The 16,921-nt window shown below is 37.3% G+C and overlaps 1 protein-coding gene across 3 annotated transcripts in view; it reads left to right on the top strand.

Moving 5' to 3' along the window:
• The first annotated feature begins 4,488 nt into the window (after positions 1-4,488).
• The window catches only part of PIGK (phosphatidylinositol glycan anchor biosynthesis class K), a 140,692-nt gene continuing 128,259 nt past the window's right edge, over positions 4,489-16,921 (top strand). The window contains exons 1-2 of one of the 3 annotated variants that reach the window (XM_082612772.1): positions 4,489-5,146; positions 8,776-8,829. In XM_082612772.1, the coding sequence (XP_082468898.1) occupies positions 5,054-5,146; positions 8,776-8,829 (147 nt within the window). In that variant the 5' untranslated portion in view covers positions 4,489-5,053. The remainder of the gene's footprint in view (positions 5,147-8,775; positions 8,830-16,921) is intronic. The other 2 variants (XM_082612774.1, XM_082612773.1) reach the window with 2 other exon arrangements.

The raw sequence follows: 16,921 nt of genomic DNA, 5'->3' as shown, positions 1-16,921 counted from the left end.
TCTTGAACTGCAAGCACAATGTTATGAGTGATTAAAAAGCTCCTCTAATAAGGCAAGCTTCCATAGGTTCTTTGCAAGAGCTATTTCCTCTGCTTTGAAAGCTTTTCCCTCCCCTCCATCTTTGCCTCAGTAACTCATTAATTTCAGTTCAATTTCCTCAGGGAAACCTAACCTGGTTTTTTCTTATAAGGTTTGGGTCCCCTACTAGGAACTCTCCTGTTAGACTTTTACATTTGCTTAAATGCTTCTATTAATGTCTTTCTCCCCTGGACTGTAAGCTCCATGAGCGCAGAGACTTGCTCAGTTTTTGCTCTCTCTTCTGTTGCCTGTGACTAGCACAATGCTTGGTACATAACTGGTGTTATAAATATCCACTGAGCGAATGAATAGCACAATGGTGTTCTTGGTGCACAAAAGAGAAGAGAGAAAAAGAGAATGAAAAAGAAGATATGATAGGGTGTAGGTAAGAGGAGAGAGCAAAAATAAACACTGATCCAACACGAGAATCAATAGAGTCAATCTGATTTATTGTTTGATTGAAGAACAATAGTGAAAACAGCACGGATAGACGAAAATGCTAATTCAAAAAGACACACACACCCTAATGTTCATAGCATCACTATTACAATAGCTGAGTTATGGAAGTAACCCAAGTGCCCAGAAATAGACAAATGGATAAAGAAGATATGACATATATACATATATGTGTATACACACACACACACACACACACAAACACACACAATGGAATACTACTCAGCCGTAAAATGAATGAAACTCTGACATTTGTAGCAATGTGAATGGACCTAGAGAATATTATGCTTAGTGAGTACATCAGATAGAGAAAGACAAATACTGTATACTACTTACATACTACTTATATGTGGAATCTAAAAAATGATATTTGGGTTGGCCAAAAAAGTTCATTCAGGTTTTCCATAACATCTTATGGAAAAACCCAAATGAACTTTTTGGCCAAGCCAATACAAACAAATGTATATAGCAAAATGAGAAACAGGCTCACAGATATAGAAAAGAAGTTAGTGGTTACCAGAGGGGAGAGGAAAGAGAGGAGGGGCAAATCAGGGGTAAGGGATTAAGAGATACAAACCTCTACGTACAAAATACATAAGCAACAAGGATATATTGTATAGTATAGGGAATTATAGCCATTGTTTTGTAATAACTTTTAATGGAGTATAATCTGTAAAAATGCTGATTCACTATGCTGTGCACCTGAAACTAATATAATACTGTTAATCAACTATACGTCAATTTTAAAAAAAGTCTATTTGAAAACCCAGCATGGATAGACCTCATGGTCTACTTACTGTGAGGCTCAGGCATAAAAACTTTACTAGAGAAGCCATGAATACACGTGTATAGATGTGTGTAATTTTGATCTGATAATCAAATGCTTGTTTTCTCTTTTAGTTGCTAAGTCAATTATTCATTTAATGAATAACTGAATTGAATTGTAGTCTCAATGCAGACTCTGGTTAACAACTTTTGTTAAAAAGATTGAGATACAATGACATAAATATTGTATCAGTTTTAGGTGTACAACATAATGATTTGATATATGCATATACTGCAAAATGACTGCCACAATAAGTCTGGTTAACATCCATCATCACATAGTTACAATTTTTTTCTTGTGATGCAAACTTTTGAAAAAAATTAATTACTTAATTAATTTTTGGCTGTGTTGGGTTTTCATTGCTGCGTGCAGGCTTTCTCTAGTTGCGGCGAGTGGGGGGCTACTCTTCCCTGCGATGGCGCGGGCTTCTCATTGCAGTGGCTTCTCTTGTTGTGGAGCAAGGGTTCTAGGCACATGGGCTCAGTAGTTGTGGCTCACGGGCTCTAGACCGCAGGTTCAGCAGTTGTGGTGCACGGGCTTATCTGCCCTGCGGAATGTGGAATCTTCCTGGACCAGGGCTTGAACCGTGTCCCCTGTATTGGCAGGAGGATTCTTAACTACTGTGCCACCAGGGAAGCCCGACGAGAACTTTTAAGATCTATTCTCTTACCAATTTTCAAGATCTATTCTCTTAACAACTTTCAAATATACAATACAGTATTGTTAATTACAGTCACCATTCCCAGGATTTATTTAAGTGGAAGTTTATACATTTTGAATGCCTTCACTCCTTTTGCCCACCCTCTGCCCTCTGCCTCTGGCACCACCAATCTGTTCTCTGTATCTGAGTATCGTTAACAATTCTAACCAAATTTTAAACTATGCTATTTCACATATTAACAGATTAAAAAATTATTATTTCCCACTTTGAGTAGTGTTTAAAAGTGCTCATGTGTCCTACATTAAGGTCTGAAGCTGGCCACCCCATACTTGAAAATCAGTGGTTCAATGAAAAAAGAGAAATAGAAGTCTACTTCTTTCACATAACAATGAGTATTACTCAAATCCAAGAGCTAATGACAGACTTAATGGAAAAGTGCTAAAGCCATTCTTTTAAAATTAAAATGAGGGCCTCCCTGGTGGCGCAGTGGTTGAGAGTCCGCCTGCCGATGCAGGGGATACGGGTTCGTGCCCCGGTCTGGGAGGATCCCATATGCCGCGGAGCGGCTGGGCCCGTGAGCCATGGCCGCTGGGCCTGCGCGTCCGGAGCCTGTGCTCCGCAACGGGGGAGGCCACAACAGTGAGAGGCCCGCATACCGCAAAAAAAAAAAAAAAAAAAAAAAAAAAAATTAAAATGAAACAAGAAAATCTTCTGCAATTAATATATTAATTAATATTAAGCCATAACATAAGCCATGAAAATGAAATATTGATACAAGATACAATACCAGAAATAATACTGGAAAGGAAGAGACAAAAAGATAATTTGCAGATAACATTACTGTAAAACTAGGAAAGTCAAAACAATTTGTCAAACAAAAGTTTTAAATAATTTTGAATATTAAGATAATTAAATAATTCTTATTAAAATAATGAAAAAGCAGTTGGACACAAAATATGACCTGCATCCCAACAATAACTGAACAGAATACATAATATTATAGATATTATTTATAATCATTTATATATATATTTTCTATATAATGAAAAGGACATCCATTAAGAATAACAACAAATGTTAAAAATGCTTATGAAGTAGCTTAATTTAGTGACCTCTGACTTAGGAGTTTTACTGAGAAATTTAAAAAAGGAACCACAAATAAATGAAACTACCATATTCCTGAATGAGAGACTAAATATGATAAAAATGTCAGCTTCTCTCAAATTTATTAACAGATATTTCATAACTCCATTGAAAAAACCCAAATAGTATATTTTTTAAAATAAATTGAAAGAAGTACTATAAAATTCAGTGGGAAAATTACCAGGCAAAGTCATCAAAGAATTTCATGAAAAATGAAGTGTACTGAAATGGTTAGCCCTAAGGCCAAATATGAAAACATATTAAAAGCAACAATAATTAAAATAACATGGGGGGACTTCCCTGGTGTTCCAGTGGTTGAGAGTCCGCCTTCCAATGCAGGGGACGTGAGTTCAATCCTGGTTGGGGAACTGGGATCCCACATGCTGTGAGGCAACTGAGGCTGTGAGCTGCAGCTATTGAGCCCACGCCACAACTAGAGAGCCTGTGTGCTGCAACTACAGAGCCCACGTGCTCTGGAGTCTGTGCACCACAACTAGAGAGAAGCCCGCACCCCTCAATGAAAGATCCCATGTGCTGTACCTAAGATCTGACGCAGCCAAAAATAAAAATAAATAAATATTTTTTAAAAAAACATGGTTCTGGCCCCAAACTAGACACCTATTTTAATTGAAGAGAACAGAGTCTAGAAATATTCTATTTCTTATAAGAATTTAATACAAGAGCTATCATGAGTCAATAAAAAAGGTAAGCATTATGTAGAAAATTATACTGGATAATTAAATACCAATTTTGATAAAAGTACTGGTAGATCATTATAGCAATGGCTCCCACAGAATCATGTCTCCCTGTTTTTACATCCTTGTGTCTCTGGGTGTGGACACACCACAAAGTTTTGGGTGGTTTGTTATGCAGCAGTAGTCAACATATTAAAACATCTTATAGAATATAGCAAAATATATTCCAGATAGTTGAAGAGTTAAATATAAAATTAAAAGAAAATAAAATTTTTGATCTGAGACCTAAATGAACTTGAGGCATTCAGGTACAAGACATGGTGGTAGTGTGTTAACTTTCTTATCTTCACAAGGGAAAGCCTGAAATTTGACTACCTAACATTAAAGATATCAAAAAGTGCAAAAGCAAGAGAAACAAAATGGAAAGAGAGACAAGAGACTGGGAAAGCAATAGCATAAAATATGGCTGGGGTCAATGTCACTTCTTTATAAAGATATCATTCAAACTCATATGTAAAACAAAGCTATGAACATAAAATTTACATCAGAGGGCGTACAGATATTTTATAAAACAAGACATCAGATCCTGATAGTAATTAAAGGATCAGAAGTATAACAACCTTGAGGTAACATTTTATCCCAAGGAATTTAGAAAAAAATGGTATAATTTGGTCTTAGGTTGCGTATTTTGATGGCACTGTAGATTTGTACACTTTGGAGAGCAACATCATTCATAGCCACGAAAACTTTTGTATCCTTTGACTCAACATTCCCACTCCAGGAAAATTATCCAAAGAAAGTAACTCGCAAGTGTAAAAAGCCAATACCCAAAGATACTCTTTACAATATTATTTTAATAGTAAAACGTTGAGACTTTGTATTGCCCCAAAGAAGGGCAATTACTTTGGCTGAGGCATAAGAATTCCATGTTACCATTAAATGTTAAATTTATGAAGATTAGGAAGCAGCATAAAGATAAAGTATCCACGTCCTTCGTCCACCGTGCCCCAGTTACCCAGGAAACTCAAGGTCTACGGAAGCGCAGGATTCTAAAGGCGGGCGAGGGGCCAGGAGGCGGGGCAGGAGTCGCAAAGAAAAAAAAAAAACCAAAACAAAACTACGAAAACCCTGCCCCGCGCTGCTTTACGGCACTCGCTCCGCCCCTCCAGGTGCGCGAGGCGGAAGCCGGCAAACATGGTCGACACCTCTTTTCTCGGCCAGGGTTTCACTACCCTGGTAGGGTTATTGCTCTTGCCCTTCGGCAGCTTGGCGGCTAGTCAGATCGAGGTAGGAGGCAGGCCCTCTGAGCGACAGGGCCCTGGGGGGACAGCTGTGGCCTGGCTGTCAGCGCCCAGCAGATGTCCGATACACAGCCGCCGAGGGAAGCCTTCTGGAGTCACCCACCAGCCTCTTCCTAGGCTGACTGGGCTGTGGGGAGGGTGTCGCAGGGGACGGGATAGGACAGTGTCCGTCTGTTTCAGACTTTTAGAACGGTGAATGAAAAGAATCAAGTCCTGGGCGGCGGGGGAGGGCCTGATCCTTTGCTCCGATGAGCGTGCAGTCCCTAGCAGGTGAAAGGTCAGCGCATGAGTGCCGCACTTACTTTTCCCTGCTACCAAACTATAACGCTCTCCTTTAATAGGAGTCAGAGGGATACGGTGTTTTATTTTTGGCTCACACTACGTTCTGGCGCGTTACAAAGCTTTTACTATCCACTGTACTCTGATAATACTTTCGTTCAGTTCTGCAGCCTACATCTCTAGCATCATTTTTCAGAATATCCAGCTGGCTTAGGGGCCCAGATAGTCAGCAGACAGTTGAAAATTTGTGTCCAAAGTTTTATATTCTGCCTACCCCACCTCCTATGGGGTTGCTCCTAAGCTAGAAACCTAGGGTTTTTAAAAATTAACTCCTCTTTATTTCACATTTTAATCATCACTAAATTCTATGTTCTGAACTTTTTTTTTTTTTTTTTTTTCGGTACGCGGGCCTCTCACTGTTGCGGCCCCTCCCGTTGCGGAGCACAGGCTCCGGACGCGCAGGCTCAGCGGCCATGGCTCACGGGCCCAGCCGCTCCGCGGCATATGGGATCCTCCCGGACCGGGGCACGAACCCGTATCCCCTGCATCGGCAGGCGGACTCTCAACCACTGCGCCACCAGGGAAGCCCTATGTTCTGAACTTTTAAGATTGCTTTCACCTGTCCAGTTCGACAGGCTTAATGCAGGCCCTGGTCATTTCTTGCTTAGATTATTGCAATAACTTTATCTTTTTTCCTCCAGGCTTCCAAACTCCCTTACTTTAGTCTTCATCAAATGTAAACCTGATCAGGTTATTCTTCTGATTGAATCTTTTCAGTATTTTTTTCATTGCATACAGAATAAAGTCTAAACATCATGATCTGGTCTCTAAGCAGAGACTTTCCAGTCTTCATATAGGACCCCATTCTCCCCACCATCTCAGACCTTGAGCTTAGACCACCGGCTCAAAACTTTTTGAATACACATCCCTACCAGTTAAAAAAGAGAGCATGCACTCCCTCTTTCTATTCATGAATTATTGCTAATTTATATATTCTATTTATAAAGCATATTGTTTAGATAATGTAAACTTAAATAGAAGTTCTATTTTCCTTATTTATTGTAGTAGGTTATTTTGTATACTTCATTTTGGATACCATTACTCTTTTTTGTAGTTACACAGTTGTGCTTTTTTACGTTACCATGTTTCATTCCTCCAGTTTCTTCTGTTTGCTTATTTACTAAATGCAGTAAAAGCTAACCTCTGTAGAATCTTTCCCTATCCTTTACTTTTGCCTTTACTGTTGTAATTTGTGTGCTTAGCTAGTGTAGCACTCCTGTCTTATAACCCATGTATGCTTTGTACTCTATTATTACATCATCTTTCACTAAGAGGACAATAGCTGCCTAATTGGTCTGGCTCAAGTCATTCTTTTTTCTTTCCAGTCTGTTCTCCAAGCTGCAGCCAGAGTAACTTTTAAATATGCAAATCTGATTATGTCACCCGTATATACCTCAATGCTGCTTTAAGGATAAAGAACTAAATCTTGATTATGACCCATAAACAAGGCCTTGCATTCTTTGGCTCCTGCCTACACCTCCAGTTCTCTCTCCCTCTCTCTCTTTTTCAAACTTCTAGTTATGCTAATCTTTCAGTTTCTAGAAATTTTTAAGCTTCCTTCTGCTGTTAGGGCTCATGTTCCCTCTGTCTGGAATTATCTTCCCTCTTCTCATTATCTTTTGGATCCTAACCAAATGTCACTTCTCTAGAGAAACCTTCCCTGACATCCCTGCCGGCCCTTCCCCTTCCCATTCCCTGATCAGGTTGGGTCCCCCTATTATACTCTCTTATGATACTGTATATCTTACCTTTATAGAATTTGTAGTTTGTCCTTATCTGCTTAATGTATGTCTATCAAATTGGATAGTAACCTCTTTGGAGGCAAGTACTAGCACTGTTTTTGCCCATCATTGTATTCTGAACACTGAACAGGGACTGGCACATGGTACCCAATGAATGTGATGAATGAATGAATGTTACATACTAGTGTAACGTGTTTGCATGCTTGTCTTCTTTATTGAACTCTGGGATTCTTGAGAGGAAGCAGCATGCTTCTTAGTGACTTTCTTGCATCACTGTACATTACATGGTACCTGGCACATAATAGGTGCTCCACTAACTATGTGTAGAATGAATGAATAACTTTGCAGTGTCTATATTGTCTAAACAATCACAAAAGAGTTTTGCCATCTCAATTTTTTCACTGAAGTCTTAATGATGTGAGGATTTTGGAGCTGGAAGGGACATTAGAGGTTATCGGGTCAACTCCCATTTCTACATGAGGAAAATCAAGTCTACAGAGCTAAATGACTTAACCCCATTCTCACAGCCAGATCTTCAAATTCCTAAACCACTATAGCACATTGCTTTCTTTAGCATCTATGCAGCTGTTGAGAAAGTTTAAAAAGAAATATATATATATATATATATATGGCGCGCACACAGACACACACACACATATATGACGCACACACACTGAGTGAATTTTTTATTTCATTCTTTCTGAAATTTTCTTGACAGCTGAAAATTAAAACAGCTAATATTTGTTATACAATTACTATGTTCTAGTCACCATTCCTACATTCTGTGAGTCAGGTAATGTTGTCATTTTATAGGTGGGGAAATGGAAGTACAGAGAAATTAAGCAGCTTTCCTAAGTTTATACAGCTAGTAGGTAGTAGGGTCCAGATTTGAATCCAGGCAGTCTGACTGTTCTAGTAATTAATACTGTTTAGGGGCAGATCTGAAATCATTATGGTTTATATTCACTATTATTTTAATATATAATAAAAGTCATATTCATTAGGTGTCTAGATGGTATTGGATGCTGAGGTTTTTAATGTTCCATGATGGTAAATATAATTCAGACTTTAACAGATTAGCAAAATGGTACATGGAAGTATGCTAGAGAATGTGTTTAATCACATATATTGGTGAGTTAAAATAAAATAATAGGAAACACTCAGCACAGAGTAGGAGCTAATATTGAATGAAATTTCAGCAGGAAGGGTATTAATATATGTGAATCAAGAAATGAAATGTCATTCACAACTTGAAGACTGAATGGAAAATGAGAAGCATGAGGAAGAGCTGACTGCATTTGAGATAAAATGTTTAAAAACAAAAATCCCCTCTTGCAGTAGCTTCCCGCTTCCCCAAAATAAAACTATTTTGTCTTTCATAAGGTCAGATACTAGAATATTTATAAACTTGCACAATGATGGCTTACTGTTATTACAACTGTAAAAACTCTGTGAATCTTAACTGTCCTTTATCAGTCTTTATTCTGGGAAATGTGACTTTCTTTTAAGCTTTTTGCTATTATTTGACTAATAGGATCAAGCGGAACAGTTCTTTAGAAGTGGCCATACAAACAACTGGGCGGTTTTGGTAAGTGTATTCTATAAAGGTATACCTCGTTGTTTACATTAGATGTGTATCTGAGAAATTTTGTGTGAATCAAATTCTTGAAAATAAAATTTATATCTTATAACAGAAATTATCTTCATTTGGCTATATTTTAAATTGATCACATCAACTAATAATATCCTTTGTCTTCAGTGTGTCTGTCAAGTGGTGATGTGTAAATACATGGAAAAATAAATTAGGGATCCTGTTGTGAAAGGGAGCATTTTATAAAGTGTAGAGTTATTTTAATGATGGAAACTAGTAATTGTATTTCTTATCTGTAATATTTGTTTATAGATACTCTCTACTTTGGCCATTTTGTTTTTATTTTTTAATTGTTTTTTTCTGTTTACAAAAATAAATGATCATTGTAGAAAATTCAAGTTATACAGAAAAGTTTAGAAGCCAAATTATTTTATGTTACTGTGATTAAATAGAATAGCAACGTGGGTTCATGACTCATTTTCTTGTTCTTCAGGAACAAAAACCTTTTATATGCTACTGCCTCCTAAGAGATTTTATGAAGGAATTAAACAAAAGCTGCTCATGATAAGGAGATACGTTTTCAGTGACCACTTAAATTGGGGAAAACTATGAGGAGGCAGGCCATGATCCACCAATTTGAGAGGATAACTTGCTCTATAGGAAACTAAGGGCGCTTCCAATTAGTCTCTCTATAGGAATTCTTAAAAGAGGGAATAACTGCCTATGTGCAGACAGCTAATTGCCAAAGGGCTCATCTTTTAGAATAGGAGCCTATTAGCTTATACTACACACACATTGAAGTCTTCCTTGTTCTGGGAAACCTTTAACTGAGCCCCTCTCTAATCTCAGCAACCTAGGTCTCAGCTGAAAAATAGAGGGTGAAAAAGGATTACTTCTGAGTATTTGACAACTGCAGTTTTCATGTTTTGTGCAATATTTTACACATTAACTCAGACTTAGTAGAGTGAGACTTCAATAAATTGTACTTTCTTAAGTGGAAAATTATGAAATTTGACCAGGGCCAAGTTGAAAGTATAAAACATAAATTTCTTTAAATGTTATGTAGTTCAAATTAAAGAAAATATGTATATATATATACATATATATGTATATATATATATGTTTTTCCTTCCAGTTTGAATTAATTTTAGTCTTGACTAGATGATCAGAGGTAAATGAAATACCCCTTCACTCTTGTAATGATTGAGAAAACTTGCCACCAGAGGGAGATAGAAGGAAAATCGGATTCTATTTTAGTTTCAGGATCTGCTTTGAATAAAACATTTTTGTCTCTGTTTAATAAAAAATGTTACAAAGATAATCCATACTCATGGTTAAAAAAATAATACTGATGGATAGTGATTTTGTTTCTAGCTTTTTGGTTTTGATTTTTGCTAATGTAGGCAATATTATAGTGAAAGTCCTTGAACACATATTTTTGCATGCTTATATGAGCTAAATCAAAAAATAAGTACATTTTCAAATGATATATGTTGCAAATTACCCTCTTAGAAAGTTTATGTTAGTTCACATTCCCATAAATAGGATATGAGTGTTTTGTCCTCATATCTATAGTATTTGCCCGCATACTATTGGCAAGGGTATTGTCATACCCTTGCCAATAGTGCGAATTGTCAGACTCTTGGATACTTATCAATTTATGTTTTTTTTTTAATTGTTGTATAACTACTTTACAATGTTGTGTTAGTTTCTGCCGTACAACGAAGTGAATCAGCTATATGTATACACATATGCCCTCCCTCTTGGACCTCCCTCCCCCCAACACCCATCCGACCCATCTAGGTCATCACAGAGCACCAAGCTAAGCTCCCTGTGCTATACAGCAGGTTCCCACTAGCTAGCTATTTTACACGATAGTGTATATATGTCAATCCTAATCTCCCAGTTCATCCCACCCTCCCTTTCCCCCCGTGTCCACACATCCGTTCTCTACGTCTGTGTCTCTATTCCTGCCCTGCAAATAGGTTCATCTGTACCATTTTTCTAGATTCCGCGTATATGCGTTAATTTATGATATTTGTTTTTCTCTTTCTGACTTACTTCACTCTGTGTGACAGACTCTAGGTCCATCCACCTCACTACAGATAACTCAATTTCGTTTCTTTTTATGGCTGAGTAAGATTCCATTGTATATATGTGCCACATCTTCTTTTTCCATTCATCTGTCTATGGACACTTAGGTTTCTTCCGTGTCCTGGCTATTGTAAATAGTGCTGCAATGAACATTGTGGTACGTGACTCTTTTTGGATTATGGTTTTCTCAGGGTATATGCCCAGTAGTGGGATTGCTGGGTCATATGGTAGTTCTATTTTTAGTGTTTTAAGGAACCACCATACTGTTCTCCATAGTGGCTGTATCAATTTACATTCCCACCAACAGTGCAAGAGGCTTCCCTTTTCTCCACACCCTCTCCAGCATTTACTGTTTGTAGATTTTTTGATGATGGCCATTCTGACCGGTGTGAGGTGATACCTCATTGTAGTTTTGATTTGCATTTCTCTAATAATTAGTGATGTTGAGCATCTTTTCATATGCCTCTTGGCCACCTGTATGTCTTCTTTGGAGAAATGTCTGTTTAGGTCTTCTACCCATTTTTGGATTGGGTTGTTTGTTTTTTTGATATTGAGCTGCATGAGTTGTTTGTGTATTTTGGAGATTACTCCTTTGTCGGTTGCTTTGATTGCAAATATTTTCTCCCATTCTGAGGGTTGTCTTTTTGTCTTGTTTGTGGTTTCCTTTGCTGTGCAAAAACTTTTAAGTTTCATTAGGTCCCATTTGTTTATTCTTGTTTTTATTTCCATTTCTCTAGGAGGTGGGTCAAAAAGGATCTTGCTGTGATTTATGTCATAGAGTGTTCTGCCTATGTTTTCCTCTAAGAGTTTTATAGTGTCAACTCTTACATTTAGGTCTTTAATCCATTTTGAGTTTATTTTTGTGTATGGTATTAGGTAGTGTCCTAATTTCATTCTTTTACATGTAGCTGTCCAGTTTTCCCAGCACCACTTATGAAGAGACTGTCTTTTCTCCATTGTATATTCTTGCCTCCTTTGTCATAGATTAGGTGACCATATGTGCATGGGTTTATCTCTGGGTTTTCTGTCCTGTACCATTGATCTATATTTCTGTATTTGTGTCAGTACCATACTGTCTTGATTACTGTAGATTTGTAGTATAGTCTGAAGTCAGGGAGCTTGATTCCTCCAGCTCCATTTTTCTTTCTCAAGATTGCTTTGGCTATTTGGAGTCTTTTGTGTTTCCATACAAATTGTAAAATTTTTTGTTCTAATTATGTGAAAAATGCCATTGGTAATTTGATAGGGATTGCATTGAATCTGTAGATTGCTTTGGGTAATGTAGTCATTTTCACAATATTGATTATTCCAGTCCAAGAACATGGTATATCTCTTCATCTGTTTTTATCATCGTTGGTTTCTTTCATCAGTGTTTTATATTTTTCTGAGTACAGGGCTTTTGCCTCCTTAGGTAGGTTTATGCCTAGGTATTTTATTCTTTTTGTTGTGATAGTAAATGGGATAGTTTCCATAATTTTCTGATCTCTCGTTGTTAGTGTATGGGAATGCAATATGTTTCTGTGCATTAATTTTGTATCCTGCAACTTTACCAAATTCACTGATTAGCTCTAGTGGTTTTCTGGTGGCATCTTTATGATTTTCTATGTATAGTATCATGTCATCTGTAAACAGTGACAGTTTTACTTCTTCTTTTCCAATTTATATTCCTTTTATTTCTTTTTCTTCTCTGACTGCCATGGCTAGGACTTCCAAAACTATGTTGAATAATAGTGGTGAGAGTGGACATCCTTGTCTTTTTCCTGATCTTAGAGCAGATGCTTTCAGTTTTTCACCATTGAGAATGATCTTTGCTGTGGGTTTGTCATATATCGCCTTTATTGTGTTGAGGTAGGTTCCCTCTGTGCCCACTTTCTGTAGAGTTTTTATCATAAATGGGTGTTGAATTTTGTCAAAAGATTTTTCTGCATCAATTCAGATGATCATTTGGTTTTATTCTTTAATTTGTTAATATGGTGTTATCACATTGGTTGACTTACCTATATTGAAGAATCCTTGCATCCCTGGGATAAATCCCAGGTGCATGATCATGGTGTATGATCCTTTTAATATGTTGTTGGATTCTGTTTGCTAGTATTTTTTTGAGGTTTTTGCATCTATGTTCATCAGTGATATTAGTGTCTAATTTTCTTTCTTTGTGATATCTTTGTCTGGTTTTGGTATCAGGGTGATGATAGAACTTGTTTGGGAGTATTCCTCCCTCTGCAATTTTTGGAAGAGTTTGAGAAGGATAGGTGTCAGCTCTTCTCTAAATGTTTGATAGAATTCACCTGTGAAGTCATCTGGTCCTGGGCTTTTGTTTGTTGGAAGATTTTTAATTACATTTTCAATTTCATTACTTGTGATAATCTATTTATATTTTCTATTTCTTTCTGGTTCAGTCTCTGGAGGTTGTGCTTTTCTAAGAATTTGTCCATTTCTTCCAGGTTGTCCATTTTATTGGCATACAGTTGCTTGTAGTAATCTCTCACAATCCTTTGTAGTTTTGCAGTGTCAGTTGTAATTTCTGCTTTTCCATTTCCAATTTTATTGATTTGAATCCTCTCCCTTTTCTTCTTGATGAGTCTGGCTAAAGGTTTATCAATTTTGTTTATCTTGTCAAACCACCAACTTTTAGTTTTATTTATCTTTGCTATTGTTTTCTTCATTTCTATTTTATTTATTTCTTGTCTGATCTCTGATTTCTTTCCTTTTACTGCCTTTGGGATTTTTTTGTTCTTCTTTCCCAAGTTGCTTTAGGTATAAGGTTAGATTGTTTATTTGAGATTTTTCTTGTTTCTTGAAGTGAGATTGAATTGCTATAGTTTCCCTCTTAGAACTGCTTTTGCTGCATCCCATAGGTTTTGGGTCCTCGTGTTTTCGCAGTTATTTGTTTCTATGTATTTTCTGATTTCCTCTTTGATTCCTCAGTGATCTCTTGGTTATTTAGTAGCGTATTGTTTATCCTCCATGTGTTTGTGTTTTTAACAGTTTTTTTCCTGCAATTAATTTCTAATCTCATAGCATTGTGGTCAGAAAGGTGCTTGATACAACTTCAGTTTTCTTAAATTTACTGAGGCTTCATTGTTACCCAGGGTGCAGTCTATCCTGGAGAATGTTCTGTGTGCACTTGAGAAGAAATTGTATTCTGCTGCTTTTGGGTGGAATGTCCTATAAATATCAATTAAGTCTGTCTGGTCTGTTGTGTCATTTAAAGCTTCTGTTTCCTTATTTATTTCCTGTCTGGATGATTTGTCCATTGGTGTAAGTGGGGTGTTAAAGTCCCCCACTATTATTGTGTTAGTATTGATTTCCCCTTTTATGGCTGTTAGCATTTGCCTTATGTATTGAGTTGCTCCTATGTTGGGTGCATAAATATTTATAATTATATCTTCTTGGATTGATCCCTTGATCATTATGTAGTGTCCTTCCTTATCTCTTGTAACAGTCTTTATTTTAAAGTCTATTTTATCTGATACGAGTATTGCTACTCCAGCTTTCTTTTGATTTCCATTTGCATGGAATATCTTTTTCCATCCCCTCACTTTCAGTCTGTATGTGTCCCTAGGTGTGAGGTGGGTCTCTTGTAGAGACATATATATGGGTCTTGTTTTTGTATCCATTCAGCCAGTCTGTGTCTTTTGGTTGGAGCATTTAATCCATTTACATTTAAGGCAGTTATCGATATGTATGTTACTATTACCATTTTCTTAATTGTTTTGGGTTTGTTTGTGGGTCTTTTTCTTCTCTTGTGTTTCCTGCTAGAGAAGTTCCTATAGCATTTGTTGTAAAGCTGGTTTGGTGGTGCTGAATTCTCTTAGCTTTTGCTTGTCTGTAAAGCTTTTTATTTCTCCATTGAATCTGAATGAGATCCTTGCTGGGTAGAGTAATCTTGTTTGTAGGTTTTTCCCTTTCATCACTTTAAATATGTCCTGCCACTCCCTTCTGGTCTGCAGAATTTCTGCTGAAAAATCAGCTGATAACTTTATGGGGATTCCCTTGTATGTTATTTGTTGCTTTTCCCTTCCTGCTTTTAACATTTTTTCTTTGAATTTAATTTTTGTTAGTTTAATATGTGTCTTGACATGTTTCTCCTTGGGTTTTTACTGTCTGGGACTCACTGTGCTTCCTGAACTTTTGTGGCTATTTCCTTTCCCATGTTAGGGAAGTTTTCAACTATAATCTCTTCAAATATTTTCTCAGAGCTTTCTCTTTCTCTTCTTCTTCTTGGACCCCTATAGTTCGCCTGTTGATGCGTTTAATGTTGTCCCAGAGGTCTCTGAGACTGTCCTTATTTCTCTTCATTCTTTTTTCTTTATTCTCCTTGGCAGTTATTGCCACCATTCTATCTTCCAGCTCACTTATTTGTTCTTCTTCAATTATTCTGCTGTTGATTCCTTTCAGTGAGTTTGTTGTTCATCACTATTTGTTCTTTAGTTCTTCTAGGTCCTTGTTAAACATTTCTTGTATTTTCTTAATGTGTGCCATCCTTCTGTTTCTGAGATTTTGGATCACCTTTACTATCATTACCCTGAATTTTTTTTTCAGGTAGGTTGCCTATTTCCTCTTCATTTATTTGGTCTTGTAGGTTACCTTGCTCCTTCATCTGTAACATATATTTTTGTCATCTCATTTTTTTCTTTTTTTTGATGAGTGCTGCTGTGTTCCTTTGTTGCTGGTTGTTTGGTGTGAGGCATCCAGCACTGGAATTTGCAGGCAGTTGGATGGAGCTGGGTCTTGGTGCCAAGATGAGCACCTCTGGGAGAGCTCACACTGATTAATATTCCCTGGGGTCTGAGGTTCTCTCGTAGTCCAGTGGTTTGGACTTGGCACTCCCACCACAGGAGATCAGGCCTGACCTCTGGCCCGATAATGCAGGGATTCCTCCTGTCCCCTTAGGTGTCTGAGGTCCTCCAGCAGCGCCTGGTAGGTGCTCTAGTTGTGAGGAGACACTAACTCTGCGTCCTCCTACTCTGCCATCTTGACTCCAATCAGAGGCTCCCTTGCTTACCAGTGAAAGCCAGTGCTCAGAGTTCATTGCAGCCCCTGGACTCGCTTCACAGTCCTCCTCAGTACAGGAGTCTAGGCAGCCACTCAGCGTGAGCTGAAAGCCATTTACCATCCTCACAGTGGCTAGAAATCTGCTTAAGGAAGCCTTCAGCCCAACAGAAACATCACAAACCTGATTTATGTTTTCTTATATTATGACAGAGGTTGAGCATCTTTAAGACTTTCATTGTCTATTTTTAATACTTTTGTTATGAAATGCTTGCTCTCATCCTTTGCCCATTTTTCAAAATTGGGCTGTTCATCTTTTTCTTATTGGGTTACAATTATTTCAAGTTTTTCATTTCTGTTAGGATTTTATGGTACATATTTTTTTATGTAGTCAAGAATTTTAGTCTTCTCCTTATTGGATTCCAGGTTGAAAATTCAGTTTAATAAAAAAGTCTTGTGGTTCCGTCCTATTTACAGGGGCAAGAACATTTGTGGTGTTCTCAAAACTGTCATTACACTTACTATCAGCAGAACAGTGTGGTAGGAGGTAGGAGGATGCTTAGTGGATGGATATATTACCAACTGATCCCAGTCTCTGGTTTCTCCTTTGGAATGAGCGTTCGAGAGGGCTGACTTTTGAGGCATGGCATTAGATTTTCCTAGTATCTTTGTTACCTTTTTTAAGGATCAGTTTGTCTTTAAGTGTAAAACTTGTTGAAATCGTTTCTAGTTTTCTGTTCCGTTCAACAGCTTCTTTATAATGCATTCCCTTATGTGCATATAAACCTGTTTTCTATGCTTTGTTTTAGTCTCTCTCTTATGTTTTTCACAACTAAAGTTAGGAAGCAATCCAGAGTGAAAGGAATATTATATAACCCAATGTAGTTAATATTCTTTTCTATTCCATGAAGAGATTATGGGCATTGTCTTTGGTTCTAAAGAATTTAATATTTTAGAAATAGGAACATTATAGAATCATAAATTGAGAGTAACTAAGTTG

The sequence above is a fragment of the Mesoplodon mirus genome (genome assembly GCF_964341445.2).
Source record: "Mesoplodon mirus genome assembly, chromosome: 3".
NCBI classification, from domain to species: Eukaryota; Metazoa; Chordata; class Mammalia; order Artiodactyla; family Ziphiidae; genus Mesoplodon; species Mesoplodon mirus.
The sequence above is the reverse complement of the archived record's forward strand: the minus strand, read 5'-3'. Positions and strand labels throughout refer to the sequence as shown.